Source organism: Centruroides vittatus, unplaced genomic scaffold (genome assembly GCF_030686945.1).
Source record: "Centruroides vittatus isolate TY-2023 unplaced genomic scaffold, ASM3068694v2 scaffold_899, whole genome shotgun sequence".
Taxonomy (NCBI): Eukaryota; Metazoa; Arthropoda; class Arachnida; order Scorpiones; family Buthidae; genus Centruroides; species Centruroides vittatus.
This window is the reverse complement of record NW_027122719.1, coordinates 1019742-1046984: the sequence shown is the minus strand read 5'-3', so window position 1 is coordinate 1046984 and position 27243 is coordinate 1019742. Positions and strand designations below refer to the sequence as shown.

The 27243-nt window shown below is 27.4% G+C and overlaps 1 protein-coding gene across 2 annotated transcripts in view; it reads right to left on the bottom strand.

Moving 5' to 3' along the window:
- Positions 1-27243, bottom strand: part of Su(dx) (Suppressor of deltex) — a 69179-nt gene that overhangs the window by 9969 nt on the left and 31967 nt on the right. Inside the window, exons 2-17 of one of the 2 annotated variants that reach the window (XM_067288692.1) lie at positions 24914-24994; positions 24005-24070; positions 23445-23583; positions 22816-22940; positions 21041-21184; positions 18330-18617; positions 17600-17821; positions 17317-17506; positions 14882-14977; positions 13743-13908; positions 12422-12476; positions 10130-10214; positions 8786-8911; positions 6470-6551; positions 3008-3079; positions 952-1040 (exon numbers count right to left, since the gene is read on the bottom strand). In XM_067288692.1, the coding sequence (XP_067144793.1) occupies positions 952-1040; positions 3008-3079; positions 6470-6551; positions 8786-8911; positions 10130-10214; positions 12422-12476; positions 13743-13908; positions 14882-14977; positions 17317-17506; positions 17600-17821; positions 18330-18617; positions 21041-21184; positions 22816-22940; positions 23445-23583; positions 24005-24053 (1928 nt within the window). In that variant the 5' untranslated portion in view covers positions 24054-24070; positions 24914-24994. The remainder of the gene's footprint in view (positions 1-951; positions 1041-3007; positions 3080-6469; positions 6552-8785; positions 8912-10129; positions 10215-12421; positions 12477-13742; positions 13909-14881; positions 14978-17316; positions 17507-17599; positions 17822-18329; positions 18618-21040; positions 21185-22815; positions 22941-23444; positions 23584-24004; positions 24071-24913; positions 24995-27243) is intronic. The other variant, XM_067288693.1, reaches the window with a different exon arrangement.

Genomic DNA, 27243 nt, shown 5'->3' with positions numbered 1-27243 from the left:
TGTATTCAAAATTTTATAAATTTACATAAGCAATATTTAATCAAGTCAATTCAGAAAGAGTTTTTAAAAGCAAGTTATTAATTTGCAAATTTTCTGTATGGGAAACAAATACATTTTAATTTAAGCTGGCATGAAATTTCATCCATTAAATAGTGCTGAAGAGAGTTTTGAAATAAAAACAGATTTTCTTTTTTTTTTATTCTTTTTAAGGCTTTGTTACAATTTCAGTTTTTTATAAATTTGAAACCATGGTTTGGTAAATGAGACCAACTTATTCCTGCTGCAAGCACATAACTGTGTAAGTAGATAGCAATGTAACATGTGATGAACTGATTAGAAACAAAGTAATCATTATTCCAATTTCACTTTTAAAACACAGGATCCTCATATTCTGGCAAATTTTCCCAATTAATGTCTATGGGCTTTCATAGACATTAATTGGGAAAATACAGAGATGCTATTTCATTTTACTGAATGTTTTTGCAGATATGTCACATTATTATTTTTATATCACAAATCTCCTAAACCTCATTTGTGCAATCAGACATATTCTGCATCCCCAGCATTTCCAATGTTTTAAATAGCACTGAGGATGACCATGTATAGGAAGATGTAAACATTAAATCCAACATTGAATCAGAAGATCCCAATACTGAAAGTAAAAAGTTTCTAATTCCACTATCATGGAAAAAGAGTGATATATATCTTACTGTGTAATAAATACAGATTCTATTGTCATAACATTTGTTTTGAGTTGGAAAAAAAACTTCCAGTGGTGAGCATGTAGAAATTAAGATGAGTCTTAGATTTGATGGTTTCTTATATTCATGTAAATATGGTACAATTATTGTTCAAATAATTTTATTTAAATTTTTAATTAAAATATTTAGTTAAAATTAAAAATAATGATGATGATAATTCATTCATTCTTACATTCAAAAATAGTCTTACCTTGCAATTCCTCCATAGTCAAGCCCTTCTTCGCCACGAAATGTAATGAATAATCTACGACGTAATTCATGTGGTGGTACCCTCATAATCTACAATATTTCAGAAAAATATTTAATTAATAAAATTTAAAGATAACATTTAAAAAAATAATTGTTAATACTTAAGCATAACATACATTTTTCAGAAAGTTTTTCATTCAAGTTCAATGGTACTGTACAGTACATACTAACTTAATCGTGGAAATAAGTGAAAACCAACACACAATTGTAAATTTAGATTTTTGCTTTTGAGTGACTACATAAATAATTCTTAATATTGTATATTATTCATTTTAAGAAACTCATTTTCATTATAAATTAAATGTTTTTGAGATATTCCCATTTTGAACAATGACTGTTCAAAACAGTAATTATTAAAGTGTATTTAGGCTTCAGATCTGAAGATAAGATGTTATTTGTCTCAAAGAGCATTTAATCCATAATAAAAACAGGCTTCCTAAAATGAACAGTATACAATATTAAGAATAAGAATTGTAAATTTAATACATGAATATGAATTAAATGAAAAACTTATTTATTTTTATAATATATAGTTGTCTCTTATTTTATCAAGTAAAAAATCCTATACAAAGTGAGATTTACTTTCAGATAAATTTCTGCAAAATATTTTTTTCTATTGCTTGTATTACTGAATAAATAATTTAACATGTACAGAAAACTTTTTATGAACTAAATTTTGAAGATATTCTCTTTAATTGTGATTTAATGAAGGAATATAATCAATACTAGGTAATGAACAAAGAATATAATCAACAAGAATAAATCATTGTAATGGCAACAGTAACTGGACTAGAAAATTTAATGTTTCATTCATAACCTGTTGATGTATATGTGAAATGTCTTAAATAAGAAAGCATAGTGCAATATACATATCTCATTTTGTAAACGTAAAATGAATTTATTTATTGTGGCATTATCACAATGCCAGGCTGCAATTTTTAACCATTTTTAATTTTAAAAACATACTGGAAGTTCATATATAGTTGATCAGGGTCTCCAGCCCCTAAGCTTTCCATATCTAGCCTGAATTTTGAGGGTGTCTTGTCTCTACATATCATACTTCTCCTGATGACAATCAAGTCATGCCAGTCATTTATCTAACTTCTTGAGAAAATTTTGAATGGATATCATGTGATTTCTGGTCTAAACCAGAAGTTCAAATATAGTTAACTGGGGCCTCTGGCCCTAAGCTTTCCATATCTGGTCTCAATTTTCATCTATCCACTTCCATTCTCAAGATCAATGAAGGACAAACACACAGTGGGAATGTACTGTAAAGTCTGCAATTTTAAAATCACAGTCCAATCAAAATATATCCATCAAAAAGTAGAAATTATTTCTTACATTTATATCTTTTGATACATTTCTTAGAAATGAATTAATTCAGTTATGGCTTATCCCAAAATATGGAATAAAAAATTAAAAAATAATCAAAATAGCAATTTTCTTTTTAAACTCTCACACAAAGGGAAAATTCATATTATTTCAGGACAATGTTATCAAGTGTGAAAAACATTATGATCTCATGTTATTACTCTCACTTGCTCACTAACTTCTCATGCTGGAAAATTTACTTACATCTGTACTGCCATAGCCTTATAGATAAAATTTTTAGCTTTTTCCAACACAACTCAAGTCGCTCTACCCATGTTCTCTAAACAACATTAGTGCCCATAACACATTTTCCTATCAATCAATTATTCTAAATAAAATATGATGATGATGTTGATTATCAAGAAAAGAAACTAATATGAATTCTAAGCCATCTAATCAGAAAACACAGGAATTTCAATCTTGTTGCACCATAACTTGAATATTTTATTCTCAATTATTGCATGATGCTTGTTATATCAGATATTTTGTCACATAAATGGAGATGAGACCGAAAAAAGAAAACAGCTTGCATCAAATTAACTTATTTAATACTCATGTACTCACAAATAAAGATTATATTTTATTCTATATATGAGAGAAAGAGAATTTATTTCAATTCTTACTTGGCTAAAAGAATCTTCAAATATATTCTGTCGAGAAACTGTTATCTTAATATGACTTGGCAGTGCATTGCACTAAAATAAAAATTTAAATTTAATACATAATTAATATAGTCAGAATCAATTATAATTAAATTCATATAAAAAAAGTTTAAAAAATTGTCACAGTTAAGCAAAACAGATATTTTATTATGATTTTTCTGAATAAAAACTTCATTTTACTTTTAAGAGCTTTGAATGATAATTATTTTTTATGTAATATTTCTTTTCTCAAATATTAATCTTTTTAATAAAATTACTAGTTGCTCTTAAAATTTTGAAAATTCATAAAAACTACTTCAATGATAAATATGTATATGTGTATATTACCTATGTTATGGACTAAGTAATTAATATGGGCATTATAAATAATAAACAAAATTAGGCAATGTAATAAATTTTATATTTTTTAAATACACTCACAACAGCTGTAAACGAATGGTTAAATTTTGGAACAAGAGCTATTCTTTAGGCACCATCTCTTGTTAAAACAAGTAATTATAATATTTAATTAATTTAGAATAAACTGGAAGAAAAGAATCGGCCTGAAGCGAGATTCAAACCCGCAACTCCTGCTTACTTGTGGACGCATTGCCAGTTACGCTACCCAGACCTCCATTCCGATCTCCTCTTCCAGTATATATAAGCCAAAGACATAACCATCAACGGCTATAAGGGTGCCGACTGGGGACACATCCACGCAAGGCAGCTCAGTCGGCCATCGTAACCCCAGTAAGGCAAAGATATACAAATAAACATCAATGAAAACCCAATAAGATAAGTAAATACACTCACGACAGCTGTGAATGAACAGGTTAAATTTTGGAACTAGAGCTAGGCTGTCGTGAGTGTATTTACTTATCTTATCAGGTTTTCGTTGATGTTTATTTTATATTTTTTTAATCATAATTTATATCAGATTGACCAGTCATTATGAATACTGCTATCACTTGGTTGAGCAAAGTGATGATAATACCTTGAGAAGTGATCATCTGACTTACACTAACCAATCAGCACTTGTAGCTGATTTGCACATGCAAATTGCATTTAGTATTGAATTTAAAAAATTCACACAAAATTAACTATTGGTTACATGAGATTTTAATTTTACTTTTGCCTCTTAACTTTAAAAATGAAACTGACTGATTGAAAACTTGTTAGACTAGTTTTGCTATACAAGTTTCCCTTGTAGCCTAAGGGGTAAAAACAATTTAGTCATTGGCAAAAGAGATGGAGTTTTCAGAGCTTAAAGAGTTAAGTGATATGAATAACCACTTCAACAACCAATTGAATTAATAGTATCAAAAGGTCAGAACAATCAAATTTACAAAATCAGTATATTTGACAATGATACAAAGTGACTTCAAAGTTATCAGAAGAATATGCATGTATATAGATATGACGTATCTATTGGAGAAATAGGAAAATTAATTGTGTCTGTAAAAGAAAGTAATGTGGTTAAATATTACATTCACACTGAAGAAATATTTCAGACATTGCATGATGTCCATATTGCTATTGGCCATAATGGCAGAAACTGTATGGAAAAGAATTAAGTACAAAATATAAAAATTGTACTATTTTTATATTTCGTACTTAATTCTTTCCTTAATTCTTTCTTCAGGGAGATAATCATAATTTGGCAGATTTCACAAGTTCAACTAAGAAATTATGTGAAATCTGCCAGAAAAAAACAATGTTCCTTTCACATGAAAAAGTTGATTTCCAAAAACCAGGATGTTATTACAGAGTCGGTAAAGGATGAAGAAAAACAGTTGATTCAAAAATAGAAAAAAAAAAAAAAAAGAAAAAAGAAATGTGTCTAAAACAAGGGAAATGGCATTGTCTAATCTTATAAAGCAAAAACAGTTAATGTTGATGACACAGCAAGGATTCGTATACCAGAGTAGATGGAGCCTGCAGTTATAGAAAAAGTATTTCAGGTATCATTGCTGTGATTGAAGATAAAATCTTTTACAAACTGGGTACCACACAGGGCATATTAAATCTATTTTATTCCAGAAACCAATTTATCATCTGTAAAGAAAATGTCATTTCTGTTAAAGATGTACCAGGTGCAGAAATTTTGCTTAGAGAATGTGCGAGAATGTGCAAGAATGTCATGAATGTCATGAATTTCTGGAAGCCAAGGCTATAGTTGATGCTACTGCAAAACTGCTTGCAAATTTAATAGATGCAAATGCTCCAAAGAAAAAATTATGTAATTCCAAAGGTTGTCAAAATCTTAACTGCTTGAATAAATAAATTTTTAAAATATTTAATTTTTTATATAATTTATATCAAAAACTGACATTCATTCTAAAAGTTTAAGCTGATTTTTTGATAGACATATAGATTTGTTAATACAGTAGAGCATTGATTATCCAAAACAATTGGGACTGGGGTTATCCAGATAACTGATTATGTACAAAAAAATATATTAACCTATCCCATGTTGAAATTTTTCGCTGCTGTTTGTCGCTTTGTGTTGAATTTTCATCTGTTACGCCTAACGAAATTTTTAAAAAATAATTGTGGCTATTGTATCATTAAAAATTATTTCTTTATTTTACACAAATGAAATAAATATATTGAAAAATATAGAAACAAAAAAAATTATATTTTGGAAGTTAATCTAGTATCAAAAACGTTCTGATTCAGCACAACACACTAGACCTAACAAAAACATCACACAAAACAACCAAAGCTCATCACTCACAATGGGAAAAAAGCCTCGTTCAAATACTGGAACGTCCTTAAGTACCCTCTCATGGTTGTGTCAGTGCTGCCAACTAACACATGCACACCAACAAAAATAATATTGGAGTAGCCCAAGACATAGCCAAATATTGCAGCGCCACAGCCCTAGCGGAAATTTGAATTTGCTGACTGAAACACTTTCGGTTAACCAATGTTTTGGTTGATTGGTATTTGGATAATCAATGTTCTACTGTAATACTTATTTTTAACATTAGTTTAATTGATACAGTTAATAATACTTACTTTTAAAAGATTAAACATTGTTTTTAAAATACATTGAAATAATTCACAGAAAATAAATAATTCTTAATGAAAAAAGTGGAGTTTTACTAAAATCACATTGCCCAAAGAAAATGTAGCTGTATTCACAATGTCTGGTCAATTTAATAAATTAATCAATATCTAATCAGGCTGTGCAGCCATTTTAGTCATTATTCATAATGGGTGGGTATTATAAATAGTGCCCTATTAATCACTTAGTCCATAACATATAATATATATATATTTTATAATATAAAATTCAAATCTTTAAAATCCTTATAATAAATAATAATAATAATATTTATTGAGTTAGAGATAAATGTAAAGATTACAGTTTTTTCATTTTAAATAAAAAAGAATATTTGCATTAAACTAAATTACTTTCTTTTAATATTATCAACTTACATGGCACAAATAACGAAACTGAGTCAATTTCCACTTAAAATTTCTTTCATATGCTACTGGAACACCATATGCACCATTTGGGCTGCAATATAATAAACATCTAATATTAATTGTACATTTTGTTTAGATAGTATCATTCAAAAACTATTTTAAGACCAAAAAATATGCCTTTTATTAACTGTTTAACTAGAAAGAAAATCTTCAAAAAATACAAGCAATGCATTATTTATTTATACATAGCCAATTATTAACAACTTTTGTACTGTGTAATAATTGCTGATGTTACTTAAAAGTGATTACTAAACAATGTTAGATATGTGATTTCATCTGCTTGGTTTTCAATGAAGCATTTTCACAAATGTAGTCATGACATTTCAAAGCCCACATGTTCATTTTGAGCACATGCCTTTTACATGCTGTCAAATCAGTGCTACACACAAAATTGTGTCATTCTACAGAATTCCTGCAATTATGCAACATTAAGGCCATCACACAGAACTATCTCAGTGACAACACAATAGTAAAAAAGAAAATTTAACTACAAACACCAAGACAAACAAATTGTAATGTGTGTATATGGAAAGCAATTTGTAGTGAGTTAGTAAAATATATCTAAATTTTTTGCTACTTACTGCACACTAGCTGAAAATTTTACAAAATTCAAATAACTAAGTTCTGTTGGTGAAATGACAAAGTTCGAAATTCTGTTAGGACATGGTTCTAATGTTACCACAATTTTGTGCATTATGGCAACTTCTAGGATGTTTTAGCTTGGATAATAAATCATCAATATGATATCAAACATGGCAGATAAACAAAGGAACTGTCTAGGAGAGTTCTGGAGCATGGCAGTAAACCTTTCTGAGCCAGCATCCTTTTGCTCAATTTTGTTTATCTGGAAAACCCTACATATCATTATCACAACCTGTGTAACCAATCTACTGTTAACCTGTGGAATCTATGGATCACATTCTTTAAAGCAGTAGTGAAGCAACATAGATGTTAAGAGCACTCTCCCTACCCTTCTTATCATCCTCTAAATATCTTTTATTACCTACAGTTTTGTATTTGTGCACTAGGATACATCATATCTTAGTTTCATTTACTATAACAATTTAATCTAACATTTAACTAAAGTTTTATTAGTATTTATTGTTTTAATTACATTCATTTTACATTACAATTTAAAATGTAATTTTTGAAAAAATTCAAATTTATCATTTTAAATACTGCAACACTGCTCTTTTGAATTCAAATTTTGTACATTAAGGATAGCTATTTGAAAATTTTGTATTGTTTTAGAATTGTTTCAAAAAATGAATAAATTTATAACTGTTTACATTTGGCATTCAATCAAGCTAATTTGAAGACAGCAACAATATTTTGTTGAAAGTACTCTCAAACTTTTTTTATTAATAAAAGAAACAAATGCTAACAGACAGTTATTTTCTTGTTAATTCATTAATAAAGCTATGTAGTATTTCACAGCAGTAAACTAGATAACAAACTGATTAACCATTATTACAATGCAGAAATTAAAATGCAAAACATTTAAAACATCTGAACAATTCAACTATCATACCACTGTGAATATAACCTATCTTAAGTGTACAGGTTGATTAATTTAATTTGACAAGATTTCTCAACAAATACATAGTAAACACACAAAATGAAATATACAAATAATGTCAAAAGAAAGTCATAGCATAATTAATGCTTTTTTCATGACTTCATGCTTTCATGTTTTTGTTTAGTGAAAGCCACCATCATCTGTGTAGTATAAAATTGAGAATTACAACAATTTGTCTCATCATCATCCACAACATTAACATGGTGATGGAGCAGTTTCAATCATATGATGTGATATCAGTGAAAAAGCTCTATTAGTAGTTGTAAAAAATAAGAAATAGAAAATCAAGAAATTTAAAAATAAAAATTTTCTTGATATTAAGTGATAAATAAAAATCATTCTAAATAATAAAATAATGATGATGATTATTTACATCAGAAAGTTGATTAATACCAGAAAATTAAATAAATATTAATGATAGATATTTGCATTTAGATAATGCATGTAAATATTAATAATCATAGATAAAATTAACTATTGACTAAAATATTGAAAATAGCTTATAATTCAGCGTTATCATACTAATACTTAAAAAAATAAAAGTAATTTAATTTAATAATATAATTTGAAAAATAAACAGATAACTAAATTTCACTGTTTTGACTACGTACACAATATCAAATTCTAATAGAAACTAATATAAATTTTATTTCTATAAGATTTGTATATAAATTTATTAATATTACCCTTTTCCAGCATATGATGGACGTGGATCAACAAATGTTGTAGTCTTTGAATTATGGTCAACAAAATAACGTAAACCTTCAGGTGTATATTTTATTTCCCAACCTGGAGGAAGAGGATCTTCTAGTCTATATTTTAAAATATCAATTTCGTTAAATGTTAATTCTTTAAAACCATTCATTATTTAAGCCAATTTATTCATTTCAAACTACTGTAATTTCATGTGGATAACTCAAAGGCAACATATAATCTACACCAGAATAAATCCCACAAAGAATTTTTATGGAAAAAATTAAAACTATTGCAAAACTTCCATTGCAGAAGTGAATACAGTCGGCTCTGCATAAGGCGACACCCGGATAACTCGACACTCATCGGTTACATAGTCAGTTTTTTGTGGTCCCGGCCAACTTACATAGGCATTAATGTTATTAACCTTAAAAAACTCAGTTTACTCGACATCGTTTAACTCGTCACCACTGTATAAATCAACACACTTTCTGCTTCACACTTTTTAGAATTTTGATAAGTCGACTTTCCCCGAAAAATGAGTTCACACCACACAGCTTATTGTACGGTGTGAACTCATTTTTTCAGGAGGGGAGTCGACTTATCAGACACCTAAAAAATGTGAAAAAAAGTATGTTGATTTATCCAGTGGTGACGAGTTAAACGATGTCGAGTAAACCGAGTTTTTTAACATTAATAACATTATTGCTTATGTAAGTCGGCCAGGACCACAGAAAATGACTAATTAACCTATGGTGTCCAGTTATCCGGCTGTCGACTTATGCAAAGTCGACTGTATTTAAAATATGACATTTGTATGTAATTTAGCTCTTATGCGGAGTCGACTGTATTTAAAATAGGACATTTGTATGTAATTTGTATGTAAATTTAACTGAATATATTTTTGTATATTAATAAATTTAATAATGTACAAATAATACACAAATGTTTAAAATAAAAAAAAATTTTTGCATTCAAAATTTTGTTTCCATAGTTTTAAAACGTTTCAGATAAAATATTAGTGAGGTTGCAGCCGAAGTTTTCAGTGCAAAAACATGAACATTGGACGCTCAGTACTACCATCCTGTAAGCCTAGAAGTTTGACAATGGAGTTTGGAATGTCAAGCATGATTCCACTGATGTTCCAAATGCCATTGGCCACAGGCTTACAGGAAGGTGGTGCTGAACATCTGACGTTCATGTTTTCGTGTTGAAAACTTCGGCCACAACCTCACTAATAAATAAATAAATATCACCAATTGCTTTAATATTATTTCTAAAATTCAGTTTGAATGTTTTTTTTAAATATTTTTTGAATATTCAGAAATAAAACTCACCCTTGAGTCCTAGGATCTTCCCATTGTGTAGTTTTATTTTTATGATTAACAAAATATACTCTTCCATTTGGATCTATTCGTTTTTCTACAGTAAAATTAATATTAATTAATGTATATATATATGATATATCATATATACATGACAAAAATCTAATTCTTAAAATAAAACCAAAAATTTCACTCATTTTTTTTGCATTCTTTTATTTATACAGACAATAAAATTTAGCTAACTACAAATGACATTAAAATATGTTAAATCAGAGCTATTACATTATTACTATATTTTAAACAATTTCTAAAGTTTGTTCTAAACAAATAATTTTAGTTTACTTTAAAAAAGTAAAATTTAAAACATTATTTTGTATGTATTGATGAGCTCTATATCATAATGGCCTCTTTATCATAGAGCTCACCAATACATTTTAAACCAGACAAGAAGCATATAGTATTTATTCAATATTAAGAAAATGCCTATATTCTGTCCAAGAGGTGAAGACAGCCAAGAAAACAAAAAACATGAACCATCAAAAGAAACTTTGAAGAACAAAAGTGAATACTTAGAGCCGCCACAAAATACAAGAAGCAGGAGCTAGTGTACACTCAGTTGTGCTCCAAAGCTTTGCCTTCTTTCCTGAGGCTACAAGCCATTTTTGCTAGGTAAGTTATGCGGGCATAAAGCAGCTACAATCTATACAGTGCTTGATTGCATAGAAGTGCTGCATCATGAGAGATTAGCAACTAGTGTTGCCACCGGGCTGGTTTTTAAATTCATGGTCTGAATTAATTATTAATTTGTCCAGTTTTCATATAAATTGTGAAATTATGATGAAACAAAATAAATTTTTAAAAATATTTCCAAGTATTTAGAAAATATTAGGTTTGTTCCAACACAAGTCCCTAACTGGTTTAAAACTGGTATGTGCATTGTTCAGTTCTTGGCTGTAAAATAACATTGTGCATGCCTCGTATGGTTTTCTACAATTCTAGCAAAGGGATAACTGCACCTGCACGAAGAAAGGGACAGGGCCTTTGTCAACAGGTGTGCTAGCATTTGCTCTCTCAAAGCTGTAGTTTGTGGTGGCTCTTAATGGAGAGAACTGTAAACAATTATTGCCAAATGTTAAAATTTCTTTGTATGATTTTGAGTTATAAATAAGTCAATTTTGTGGAAAATTTGTAAAAAGCTGAAGACTAAGTCCGAAATGCATACAATTAAAAACAAATTAATACATCGAGGCTAGTCTTATGTCTGACGATGGTGTAGTAAGTCTAGAAATAAGGAGGCAGTATAGAGCTCACCAATATATTTTAAACTATACAAAAAGTATATTATAGAAGTAATTATTTTGTATATAATACTGTACATTTGCAATGTGAAAGCCAAATAAAAATGATCAATGTTTGTTTGCAAACTAAATTTGTGTAAAAGATTTAGTTACATAAATTGATATTAATAAATAACCTGTTTTGTTCTGAATTTGTTTTGTATTTATATTATGTAGTCAAATTTAAAAATGATTAAATAAATTATATGGCATAATATTGTTGATGGTATTCTTTTGTACATAATTAATTGTTTTAGCCAAATAATAGTACAAGTTTTCCCACATTACAAAAATTTGCAGATATGAAGAAAGCCATTTATTTAGTACTGTTCCCCAGATTAAAAAGAATTCTGAGAACAAATATTTATGAATATGTGAAATATGAGAGACAGAGAAGACAACTTTCAAATTCTTAGTATCCAAACAAAGCTCAGTTTTATAGATTGAAGATATGTCTTTATTACAATTTATTTTCAGTCATAATTTACATTAATTTAAATAATACAATTTAATAATTCAAATAAAATTTACATTAATTTTATTTATTTATACTGTATTTAGTTTTTATTATTATACTTGTTTGTGTAATGTTATATTTTTATGCCTGTCTATTATGCTTGAACAAAATTCACTGGGTATCCAAAAGGTCAAAGAATACTTAAATGATTACTAAAATCAAATGCTAATTACATCTTTTAATTATGAAAATTCACTTTATGCTTGGATTAACTAACATATTACATTTGTAAGATGAGGAAAGCTGCATAATATTTACCATAAATTAAGAGATTCAATAATATTAAATCAAAAAAATTTAACACACATACAGGTATTGTAAAGTGACTTCAAAGAAAGATTTTTAAAAGTGTAAAAATAAAGTTATATTAAAGCAAGTTTATTCCTTTCAAAAAATTTCTATATGAAATACTACACTTGAGAGGAAGAATAATGATTTTTAATTACTTACCCCATCCTTCAGGTAATGGTCCTAATGGGTCATCATCTTCAACTTGAACTGGAGTCTAAAAAATAAGATGAGAAAGTTTAGTCAATAAAGCTGATTTTATAAATGCTTTATAAAAACAAATACAGATATTTAAACTTAAGGATATACTGTAGTATACTAAACTACAAAATTATAATTTTTGTTTTTGAAATTTTAATGAATATTTTGCAAAAATTATGTCTTTACATAAGTAATTTATTCTATATCTTATTATTATATATGGAAAATTTATGTAATACATAACCTATCTTGATATTAATAAAAAGTATATACAGTATATATATATACATATATTTTATTATTATTAATATCAAAGTTCTTTTAAATCCCTTCCTATCATATAAGCACCAAAAATGTCATTATAACATGTCACTCACAGGTGCAATCAAGTTGCAATGTGTCTAAGGGTAAGGGACAGAGCCTTATATGTAGGAAATTTAAATGCCTATGTTTATCATAATATATATGAAATACAAAATATTAACAGCAGCCAAAAGTACAGTAATGACAAATGTGGATAATTGTAGTCAGTCAATAACTACAAGATCAATTGTCATTATGACATGCAAAATTTGCAGTTCAAACTTAAATAATCTGTTATTAATGATGAAGTCCTTATTATGACATAATATATTAATTAAATATCATTTTCTCCAGAGTTTGGTAATAATCAAACTTTATTTAAACTAATCTAAATAATTAATATTGAAGTACTAATATTTTCAATAAACCAATTACAATTAATTGTAATTAACAATTGACTTTACTTAATAATTACAGATATTGTTTTATTTACTAAATAAAATTTATATTATTTTTTATTTTCTTACATTATAAAATTATTGCAAATTCAGTATTATTTATAAAATATAATTTTAAATCACTTCCATTTCAATTTTTTTTTTCCATTTTTGATTCTTTCTGCCCTGTGGACACTAAAAAGAGCATTTATTCATGTTCATCATTGATTCAATGGAGGTAATTGAGTGGTGAAAGATAGGGGCTAAACCTATCTGGAAACTCATCACTCATGAAGAATTCCTGGGGTTGCTCATCTGGATTCAATACCTAGTCCCCAGAGCAATAGATAAACTGATGCCTTCACCACTTTATCCATCTAACCATCTCCATTTTAATTATAGAAATTAACAACTTAAATATAACCAATCAATTCAATATGATATCTAATATAATGAAAATAATCAAGTAAATATGAATATAAATAAAATTTCTTCTGCCACCTGAAAAAAAATTATAAAATGATACAATTTAATCAACATACATGATACAGAAATCTTTGTTGACACTGTTGCATGACTTGAGCTTGATGAGATTGCCAATGCTGAAAATTCCTAACACTTTCAGCTGTTGGTCTTTGCCATGTAGTAGTTCGTGTATTATGATCAACATAATAAACTCTTCCTCTATTATCTCTACGCATTTCCCACCTTTAAAAAAATAAACTAAGTAATTAAATATTCAAAAACTTATTTGAAAACTTTTTATCCTTACTATAATTACAAGTACAGTCAAACCTGTTTTTATGCGGGGGATAGGGACCGCATTAAAAAAGACGCATTAAAAAAAATCGCACGAAACTCCACGAATGGCTGTAAATAATAGTTTTCGCAACACAATTAAAAAATATTTTTTTTTATGCGGTCAACAGGGACCGCATAAAAAAAGTCTCACATAGAAAATAACTCAAAACCGTACGAAATAGAATTTATTGACAACAGATGTCAGCACTTGACTGCATCGTCTGGTCTATCGTCTGTTTTACATATTTTTGTCCAGGTGGTGTTTTGTTGACTTAAAAAGTAAATTATTTCATTTTTCGCATATTCATGCAATAATATTACTATAATAAGTGCATTTATGCTATAATAAGTTTATTTAGCTATAATAAGTCAACGTAAGACATGACGAATCGCACGAGACTAGTCGCCAACTATACCGCACAAATTAAAAATTCGCATTAAAAAAATCGCACAAATAAAAATCGCACATAAAAAGAGCGCATAAAAACAGGTTTGACTGTATTTTAAAATAATTTGTAGTAATTTTAAAAATAAGTAAGAGAAAAGAAAAATTTAATTTTAAAAATGTTTGTACAACTAGAATATATTCCAGCAATCTATTCTCCAAACATCTCTGTTGTCAATAATCTAAATCAAACTCAGCAGAACAATTCACTTAAAAATTATTATAGAAAACAGATCATTAAAAGACTAGCAATATTTATTTTTACTTAGACACTGTTTATAAGCAAAGCACAACATGCTTTAAAATATTCCTATATTTTATTTTAAGTAAAATAGGCAAAGAGACTAAGTAAAAATCAATATTGCTAATTTTGTTTTATACTATTACACAATCAAAAACATTAATGAATAAAAAATTAAATTTTTTGACTTATACCCTGGAGGTAATGGCTGGGGCCTTTCCCATGTTGTACTCCTTGTATTATGATCCACGTAGTATTTTCGGTTATACTGATCAAATCGAACTTCCCATCTAAAACAAATAAAAACATTTTTATTAAATCTAAAATATTTACTTATCAATTATTTAATTAATTAAATAACTGATGTGAAATTGATATGAATAAAATGTAATCAAGAAAACAAGCTAACCAATAAACTGAAAATTATAAATATGGCATTAATACATGGCATGTAACTTACATGACTTATCATTTATAACAATTTATTTGAATTTAAAAAGAATGTGAATGAATTAATATTTTATTTCATTAAAAAGCAATCATTTAAATGTTTTCTATTCCTTTTGATGATGAAATTATAAACTTTAAAAATGTTTAAATTAAGTAAATTTCATTAGAAATTGAAATAAACTTTATTTAATCAATAATTGAAAATAATATTTTAACAATTTTCTGTTTATTGATTAATATTAATAGACTACAATTTCACAGTATCCAAGTGATGCAAATGCCATATATGCAAATGAAAACCTAATTGTCCCACCACTTGCTTTCTTCAAAGCCAATCAACCCATGGAATCAATGAGTTCTGAAGTCTTGGCCTGTGAAATGTTGGCCAACTTTGCATGAAAACAATCTAAAAGTTATCCATGAAAAGTGGATTTTTGTGAACATTGTCACCCTACACAATTCAGCAGATTCTAGACAGGTTTGATAGGATTCAAGTCAGGTAACTGACTAACATTGTCAAGCCATGGAAGATGACTTATATTGACAGCCAATTCTGAATTGTTTGGGCAATGTGACAGAGTTCCATCATCCATGAACTAGATGGATGCTTTCTCCATCAGCCCACCAGAGAATATTCAAAGACAACTTCTACAACATGACAATATATTTTTCAGAGTTAATGCTGACATTCAGGATTTCTGTTTACTTATGGGTTGTTTCTGTATTTAAGTTTCAGAAAAAGTTTTAAACATGCAAAGGAAACACAACAAAAAAAAAACTGTTGAAAAAATATATAAATGAATTTTTTAATCTGATCTGTTAATTTAATATATTATTTAATCTGATTAAATACCATTTTAAAAAATTTATAACAGAGCTAATGCATTGAAGAAAGTTTTGTAAAATTCATAAGACAATAACTTGACAGCACAACTCTTATTGATAAATTATTATACAGTTATCTCCTACTTTATGAAAGTTTGCTTACACCATTTTGCTTTTACAAGAGATTTATATTAATACCTGTTTTCACTAACCAAGCAAAATCTGAAGAGGGGGAAAGGTAATGAGAAGATGCACTTCTTTTTTAATGCTTCTCACAATCAACATTCCTCAAATGCTGTAATTCTATTGTATTTGACATTAAGTGAGGTTCAGTAAATGACACAATGAGCCAAATGAATATCATCATCATCATGAGTTAACTAAGTTTTGAATTCATTCACTTGCACCAGGTTTTCCTAAATGTACAATTGCATATACTTATTCGAGAAAAAAAATCATGTGAATTTGTAGAATAATTCATCTTGAAAAATTAATTTTTAAAACCCAAAACAGTGGTAAATTTAGCATAAACAATTATTTTTACTTAGAATTGATTGAATATATTTCAGAAGTCAAACATGAATAAGTCTGAACACACATGGACAAATTGGATTGTAATTATTGCTGAATGCATTCTCAATAAAGAAATGACCATACTTCTTAAAAGTTTAAAGTCCATGAAATGTTTATAATACTCTTATCATTACATAAATTCAATAATAAAAGTCATCTCGATTCAAGGTACATGTGTCATCCAAAAGCAAAAGGCTCTTTCTCATAAAAATTGAAAATGAAGTTGCATACTTGTCATTGTAATTGTTTTGACAAGATGTTAATTTTACAAATTGTCATTATATCTAATTAGTATTCTTTAGTGATATTGGGTATCATAAAATCCAATAAAAAATATCACTCAAAAACTAAAGAATAATAATAAATATGATAAAATCATACTTTGATTACTATGAACTAAAAATAAGATGAATAAACAATCTGCCATTTGTCATCCAATTGTACTTTTGAAACCAATGATTAACTAAAAATTATATAAGTTTAATTGAAATTAGTGAGAACAATGAGATTAAAAACAGAAAAAAAAGTTAATGAAAATAGCCCTTGCAATCATTTCTATCACTATAAACTACACTTCACAATATATAAAGATAATCACATTCTTATAATGAGATAAATTCATCTAATTGTCATAATAATGTCACATAATAAACATGTAATAAGTCTATTCAATAACTATATTAATCAAATGCTATTATTAGTCAGACATTAAATGTACAATGTCTTGTCATCCAAAATAGACATTTTTATACATATGATGAAAAAAATATATAAAATTTACCCAGGTGGGAGTGGTTCTTCTTCTGTATTTACTGTTCCAGAATTTTTATGATTATTGTTTCTTCCCCTACTAGTTGAAGCTGAACTACCACTAGCACTTGAAAGTGGGTTACCATTAGGTAATTGTTGTATTCTATCAGATTCTTCTGACACTCCTCCTGCATGAGTAGATACAGATGGTATAGCAGAATCTAGATTATTATTAACAAAAATAATTTTGAAAATAAAGTATTACATTGAAATAAATGAATTTAATTAATGTTAAAATTTATTTTAACATTTACCTTCTCTTTGTATTCTTCTCCCACTATTTCCAGGTGATAAACCATCATTATTGTTTTCAGGAGAACTGTTTCCTGTAACAGGTGAAGCAGGACTTGGATTGGTAGATCTCTTAGGTCGAAGATGGCAAAATTCAGAACGGTTCCGTGTCATTTCATCCATTGGTGAAACTGATACAGTTAACTGGCCATTGTTACGTTGAGATATAACAGATTCAGGATCAGCTAAAAATAATTTAATTACCAAATCATAAATTAAAATTTTTAGATTTATAAAGTAAAATAATAATAAAATTTTATTTGACATCTGTTTTTATAAATGGTACAATAATTAATATAAATCATTGTAATCTTTTTCAACACAAATTTACATATTTATGAAAACTAATGTTAACAATCAATGATCATATAGATTTAAATTTTTATAGATTACAAAAACACTGTTTAAAAAACTAAAAGACAATTTAATCATTTGCATTTATTTTTTTCTACTTGCTGAATTAACTATAAAATATTTTATTCCATAATTTCATTTTGTATAATATAAAACTACATACTGATTAATATCAATTTATCTATACTAAAATCAAACTAAATTAGGAATTAAAAAAAACCAATCCATATTTAATGCAAATCCATTCATATTGCATATCATGCTGAAATAAATCAAATGCACAACTTTCTGTGAACCTCTGTCAAGTTTTTTCCTTTATACTGTAATACAAATTCTTACTTGTTTCTGGATGAGGTTGTTGACTGTTACTGCAAGGTGTTATGATCTGTCTAGATAACTCAACATCCCGAAGTGGTTGGAAATATCCGGTTGGATGATTCCTACTAGACTGTCTTCTTCCATTGTTACTAGGTGACAAACTGCTATTAGTTTCAGGATTCAAACCACTTTCATGGCTTGTAGAATTAATATTTTCTAATCTTGATGTAAAATTAGAATCAGAGTTTCTAAAATAATCATTAAGAAACAATGACTGCTGTCGAGTAATGTCAACTCCTATTCTTGAAGCTAAAAACAAATTAATAATAATTTTACTTTAATTCCAATTTTAAAAAAATCTTATATTTTACTACTTTAAAACTGAATTTAATATTTTTTGATAATTAATGTCTTAATTTTTTTTGTTTAATTAAGTATCCTTTACAATAAACAATTTTTTCTTTCACATTTATTAATATTTTTTAAGCTTAACATTGCTTTTTCAAAATTTAATTTTATTATGCATTGTATTTTTCTGTATTGTAATGCTTCTTATTTTGATTAAAATAATAATTTCATATGACAATTATTAATATCTTAAAGCACAATGATGCATATTCATATAAGATTACTAGAAGCTTCACTTTTGAGCCTTTTGATGATATAACTCTGATATTTCACATTGTTTTTTGATATTTCTCACATATATGTGTTGCAATTTATAATACTTAATAGTTGTTTATACATGCATTTAAATGAAAATACTTTTATAGTACCAAATGAATACCCAAATAAAATTACCCCCAAAAAAGATCTTATAAATATCCAAAATAAATACAACCATACATATAAAAAAAACCTTACACTAAATATACACATGTCATTAAAATGCATTCAACCAGATTCAACAATCTCAGATATACCTTATTTTAAAGTATAATCAAAAATAAACAAATTGAAACACACAAGCCTGCTGTTTTTGCCTCAATTTATAAGCCTGACTGGCAAAAATAATGTAAGCAATTAGGAAAATATTCAAGTACATTGAAACACACAAAACAGGAACAACACAATATACATGTACAAGAATATAAAACACTAGTGTACTACACAATGTGGTTCAATGATCTGAAAATTTCTGTTTGCAATTTGTTTTAACCATCAATTCTATCTTCCATAAATTTGCCCATGTGATTGTGAGAGCCCGGACTTGACGAAAAAATTTTTTTGACAGAAAAAATCATAAGGATATGATTATAACTTTTCCCATGAACTTGCTTCCTTGTTTAAGGTGATACATTGAATGTGTCACCAGGAACTAACTTCAAATATTCACCATTGGTGAAAAATAGTAACATGGCTTAAAGAGAGTGTCGAAATCAAGGGGGAGGACCCCCCTGAAATAAAAGGGTAGACTCGAGGATGAGAGAGTCATCGGGGCTAAAGAGTTCGCTGATCCACCTCCTTTTTGTGTGCATGTAGTTTAATCATGCTCCATCATTGATCCCTTCGACCACCCTTTCACCAATCCCTTCAACTGCCAATTCACCCTAGATGCCTTAGCAATAAACATTTGATAGTGAACTGTACCATTAAGGAACCTAACTCTACCCAACCTAGCTGACACCACTCCACACTGTCATCAGGACCTCACAATTCATAATCTAAATTCATCAAGGTATCTAAAGCCGATCAAGGTATTTAGCATCACACGTAAAAATGTAAGCTTTCCCCCTTGGCTGGGAACCTGTTAAAACAGTACCTACTAGTATAAAGCCTAATCAATTATGTTATGCTATATAAGCCTTATCTATTATATGATGCTATATAAAGCTATAATGGAACTTTGTTATCCTATATATATAGTGTGTGTGTATAAATAGTTTACATAAATAAAATGGGTATTATTCTTTTATAATTAAGTTGTGGTGTGCACTTCTTTCAGTTGTCTCTCAGGCCATCTCCATCCCAGGCCCAATCGCCAACAAAAATGACCGCTTGTGCAAAAACAAAATTAGCGGCCATCAAGGTTTCTGTGTCTGTCCTTAAAGACACAGTGGTGTCAGACTGACAACTTTGTCATTGCAAACATGGTGTCGACCCTTTGGTCCTGAAGCATAGGGGCACTTCACGCATTGCACATGGTAGATCTTGGTGCCATTAGAAGTCTCTAAACAACAACAACAAATGAGGAAGAAACAACTGAAATGAAACTTTCTGTGAAGGATTGCTGTACTTCTTTATTGGTGTATATGTGCAACACTATATAAGAATTTCTGCTATTCCATTATTTCCTTTTTTTGCTTCAGCTATTGGTTTTGATAATTATGCTTGTTTTGATCATCAGTATAGTACAAATAATTATGACAAAATATTCAGTAAATTAAACAGAATTATCAAATACAATCTGTCTAAAATTAAAAAAAATAATAATAGAAGTTTGTACTTTTGATATAATTTTAAACAAATTTAAAGTGCATAAATTTAGGCCTTTTTACATTTCAACTAAGTTTGATTGTAAATACAATTATCAAAGCTTATTATTTTTTTAAATATAGGATTAAAAGTAAATCAGGAAATGACATGGTAAATATTTTACCACAATGTAAACATATTAAGTATAATCAAATAAATTTTAATAATAAAAGATAAACCACTCTAAAAATATCATATTAGACAATTATGCATAAAAATTCTAATAAATTAATTTATGAGTTGAATATTAAACTTACTTTCTGTGTTGGTGTTATCTGAATGGCGAGAGGGAAAACGAGATAACTCTATATGCATTCCATCCAATAGAATTATCAGATACGTAGTAGATCTGCCAGACTTACTAAGAGTGTTTAATTCCAAGGGCAAAGTCAATTTATCCACTGAAAATAAAATTTACAAACAATTAAGCATATTATAATTTTACAGACTAAATCAAAAAATTTAACCTAATTTAATAGAATGCATTTATTGAAAAAAATTCAGCAATGTTCGATCATCAATTTCCAAGAATAATTTTTTTAAAAAATTAATGTACAAATTTTGTTTTAAAAAAATTACTTAATTTTCCACATAAAATTCAAATAAGTACAGCTAAAATAAACAACTTTTAGTATCAGTATAATATTTATTTTTCCAATTTTGAAAGCATTTCATAAATATTTTTTTATAAGATCACAAAATTTTTCACTTTTAGATAGAACCATCGTCAAATATCTTTATTTTATTTCTATTGAATTTCAGTTTTGAATTTAGAAAATAATAATTATTAAGAATAAGATCCAACAAACTAGTAACTACAGAAACAAGATGATTGAAACACTGTCAGTAACTGTTGTTCATTCAGCTTTCTGTAAAAATTCATTATTGTGATAAACAATTTAATCTTTTCGTTAATTCATTAAATTTTATCTTAATAATTTTTTTTGGCTTTTTCTGGTTAAAGTTTAGTATCATATTATTTAATTGTATAAATAAAAAATTAACTTAAATCAGAATATAGTAATTTCTATTATTATTATTATGTAAATGTAATAATCTGGTGATATTAGTGTTAAATTTTGTATTAGATCAAATTTAAAACAACTAATTTAGCAGGTTTGTGTGTTTACCTGCATTTAAATATTCCTGATTATTTAGTGTGTATTTAATATTTCTGCTTTCCATAACATATGTATATTCATCAAGGAGGCAGCAGTGGAATCAAATAAAACTTTATTGGTGAGAAAATAATGACAATAGTAATAAATAATTACAGTATCATAGCAAAGAAAATATCTTGTGGAATAACAACAATAAAATTTAACAGAACCTTTAGCATCTTGTAGGACCTGAACTTATCTGAATACATACAGTGATAGTCAGACAGAGATGATAAGCACTGTATGCTATTCTCCAACAAATTTGTCCATAGAAGTCTGGTAGTTTTACATGGCATGCCATGAGACCATAATTGTAATCATTTACATAACTGTCTAAGACAGCTTTATACCAAGTTTTACTGTAATCAGACAATTCTCTCTGGAGCTGTAACTTTTTTGGTCACTGAGATGATATATATGTTATTATTAAGGTATAATTTTATCTAAACTTTTTTGTAGTATAAGTGATATGACACACATGAAAAGAGCATACATAATAAATACTTTATCTGTTTTATTATTATTATTCTCACTCTCTAAATTTCTATTTAGATTATGAATTTAATTACACAGATTTATATATATATTAGCATGACCAAGCCGAGCAGCAGCAAATTCAAAATAACATGTTGCCATTATTTTAAATCAGATGTACTACACAACTAATTTTATTTTCATATTGTCTTATATTTTTTCATTATAAATTAAGAAGCAAATTTTTTTGTTTACACATCAATTTAAACTTAGAACAATTATATTTATTTGCAATACTAAAATAATATTGATTCATTGGAAATTTTTGTAAAAACTTTAACTTACTTTAAACATTTTATTAACTACAAATAAAAATAATCAGTATCATATTTACTTACATTTTCCACCATGTTTTTCTAAAACACTATAAACGTCAACACTACATTCACCCAAAATACTGTCTTTCATTAAAGCACTATGATTACATATTTTAAAATTCAGTTTGGAGTACGGTGTAACCAATCTATAAAATTAAATAATCTTAAGTTTCATTATAACAAAACTTTAAAAATATTATACAATATGTAAAAAATGATTAAAGAAATAGTAATTATTTTGGTAATATATTAAAATTTTTTTAAATATTTTGTTTTTATATAATGGATATATTATATTATGTTAATTATTCAAATCCTAATCAAAAAGACCATATTCATCAATCATTAATCACCATCAACTTTAAAAACCCTTAATTATCTTTTTTTTTAAATGAAAGCAAAGTTTATAAAGAGCCAATAATCTATGCAAATATAATTCTTGTTTGTTATTATTATTTATCATTATACTTTTGCCTTAGTAATTTTTCTTTCAAAATAATACATCTTGCTTGAAGTAGAACTGACTATGTGAAAAATTTTATAATGAAGTTATATCTTCTTTTACCACATCTAATTAATTAATTTTAATAAAATTATAATCTTATTACTTAATACATACTTAAAATAAATAAATAAAAAAGCACACATACAATGGGAAATGCTCCTCCCACTTTGGAAATGAAGTACTTTTAATGTAATCAGTTTTCACTGGTGCTCCTCCATCAACATATAACTCAACATAAGGATTTGGTTTAAAAAATGATGATGAATGAAGTTTTGCAGAAACAACTAGGAAAAAAAATTACCACAATAAAATTTGGTTTCTTTCAAAAATAGTCATATTTTTATTAAAAATATAATAGATTAGAAGACTATTATTATAGTAATATAAATGATTAAAAGTAATATAAGACATATTTAATATTGTATATAAAAGATTTAATACTCAAATATAAAAGGAACACTCATACCAAATTTATAAAAATTTAAAATAAACATAAAAAGCATTAAATTTATAAAGTTATATAAAAATTAAAATTTATTGTTAAATTAATTCATAATTATAAATAATTTAATAATAATAAGTATAAAATAATATCATGGCATTTTAATTAATAAAAAGTACTTGGATACAAAATTTACAATGTTTATCTCAGCCTTAAAATATTCTTTTACAAACCAATTTTAAATCAGGAAAATAAATGCTTACTTGTCACATTAAGCTCAAACAAGGAGCTACTGGGTGCTACTTCACTCATGATGTTGAATTTAGATTCTATTAAAAAAAAGTTTTTTTAAATTATAATTATCTATTTATTTAGAAATATTTCAAATATTGCAATAAAATAATACAGGAAAATATTAAAGAATTTAATTGATAATTAATTTATATGCCTCTATGTCCTTATTTTCAATTTTTTATATATTTTGTCTATGAGGACTTAGCCTATTAATAGGACATATTGCACTGGTGTTATGGCTTTAGCAATCAAGGAAAACCTTATTCAGAGAAAGCAAACAATCTTTATTGATCACCTTGTATTTATTATACCTGGTATAATCCTGTGCATAATCTGGAAAAATAAAGAAATTTCTCTTATGTCCAACTTCAAAGGACATCTCATCCAGATGATGATGAGATATTTTGTGGCTGCAAAGGAATGCACGTAACAATTTTTAATTTATAAATACAATTTGGAAATGGAATGCATCAATTTACAGGACTGCTTACTCTTGAACGACAGGATTTATAAGGGAAAGAAATGATGTTCTCTATTCATGAACTTTATCAATGTGTCTGTCATCATACATTACTGCATTTACACATACATCATGATCAAATTCTTTATTTGGATGTGTTTATTGGGTTTTGGGTTGAGAAGAATAGTGAAAGGAGCCACCTTCTAAAATAAAATGCATTGTCTTTAGACTTAGATATATTCTCAAAGTTTCAGCCTTCTACTCTAATTAGAAGTGGATAAATTTTGAGTAGCAAGATTTGAAGATATGATACAAAGCAAATTAAAAACCATTTAATAATTAAAAAATGACAAATTGGTAAAAACATGTATTTCATAACTTCACTGCATAAATATTATTTCATAAACATTTTACTAACCTTTATAATTCTTTTATCATTTCCTAGAAATCAAGATGATAATGCCATCGTAATCTTCAATTCTTTTCAACTTTCATAAAACTGAAAATTAACATTTTGTAGCATATTAACAAAAATTTTCTATATTTAATAACTACTAAAAATATTTTTTTTAAAAATAAAACATAACCAAACTGCTAGATGTTGTAAACAATGATACTTTCAAAATTAGAAAATCTGATGTATCCTGACAATTGCCATATCAATGGCAAATATTTTTGGCATTAATATAGCAATTGTTTATGGCTACATTATAACTTTCATTATATAAACAAACCAAATTTAAATTTATCTTCTTTTGAATACATATAAATTTGAAATAAAAAATTTTTGCAAATAATTCATCAAATTAAATATAATTTTAAAAAGTAACAATATTAAACAAAAATAATCATGAAATCATCACAAGAAATTAACAATTTTCCATGTATAAAAGAGTATTTGCATCTTATATATTTTTATTTTATCTGAATAACCATTCAATTTCTAGTATCTTGATACCAATCAATCTTCATGAAACTTCTCAGTAGCTAAAATAAAATGCTAAGCAATTTTTTATATTTTTGATGCTATCATTTCTTCAAAAATAGTCACTGTAGTTTCTATTTGATATACAGTATAACCACCAAATAGTGGATACTGTTAGAACCAAGAAGTTTATCCATTATTTAGAGATGTCCATTAATAGGAGGTACTGTACATGCTAGTGGCTATAAAATACATATCAAATTTATTAGTATAGCCCTCAGCCTGTTACAAAGGGAGTTATTCTACTTGCAAGTAACATAATGAATATTACAAGAACAATTAAGTATCAAAAAACTTTTTAACATAATTATATAAATTACAAATAAATCGATATGTTGCCCGATGAAGTATTTTATACATCACTTCTACCGAATCACATTCATTTAAACCAATAAGATTGTATTTTTGCCTTAACTCTAGGCTTTTCTCACATTTACAAATCAGATGAAATTTGGAAAAGGACATATAACATCTTGGACATGAATTATTCTCGTATATGTACAATTTATTGTCAATCATTAGAGAATTGGAATTAAGTCGGAGTTGAATAAAAAGTCTCTTCATTTTAAATGGCAAATTCGAGAATATATAACTATTATTACTTGGAAATAATAATATCGAACTATAACTGTTTTGTGATATTCTTAAACGAGTGTCTTCTATGTCTCGCAAATGAGAGATATTAAGAACATTCCAAATAAGTTGATGATACACTTCTTCAAGATCCAACGAGAATATAAATGGTTCGATTGAGCAACCAAAACCATTTATCATTTTTGAAATTAGAGAAACCCAGTTATTTTTTGATGGTTTCTGTATAGAATTCTTATATAATTGATATAAAAGATTGAATGTAATGCCACCACTGTCTCTTAGCTTAATTATCAGCTTTATATATCTTTTTATGAAGAGCGCCATAGGACTAAATCTACTTGTCTCCAATCTTAACACACTTCCCGGGGTTTTGTAATCCAACCAAAACAGTCTACGTAAGAATTTATTCTGTATAATTTCCAGCTTTTGGACATTGGAGAGACACCATAAAGGAGATGCATAACTTACAGAACTAAAAACCAAGGATTGAAATAGATTAAACTGGGTTTGGATCGCACCCAAATGTGTCTTGGCGCACAGCTTAATAACACCCTGGATTAACTGATTGGCTTTAACCATCACCTCTTTGGTCTGTCTTTCAAACGAAAGCAAAGGTGAAAAAATTACTCCTAGAAATTTTGTTTCGTTGACCACCTTAATCTCTGTATTATCAATAAAGAAAGACATATTTTTCTTAGGATTAATGCTCAAATCCAACTGAGAAAAGTACATAGTTAATAGTCGTATTTTCCTTCTAAGAGCAACCGCCGTCAGTGCTAAAATAACAATATCGTCGGCATATGAAATAGAGTGGATCACAGTACTACCTATCGTAAATCCATCGTTGTCATTATCGAAAATATCATTATCATCATAAGTATAAAAATTAAACAAATAGGGAGACCAACAGTCTCCCTGTAATAGGCCTCGATCAATCGCATCGAGGCATTCCTGTTCACCATTATATCTACAGATCATCTCATAATGATCAAACAATAGCCCGACCGATTTGACCATATAACTCTCCGCTCCACAATGTAGCATTTTATTCTGTAAAGCCCGAACATTCACTAAATCATATGCCTTCTCAAGATCAACAAACAAAGCAAAAACTTTGTGTCTTTTTTTAAATAACTGAATCTGGATAGTGGCCAACAAAACAAACAAAG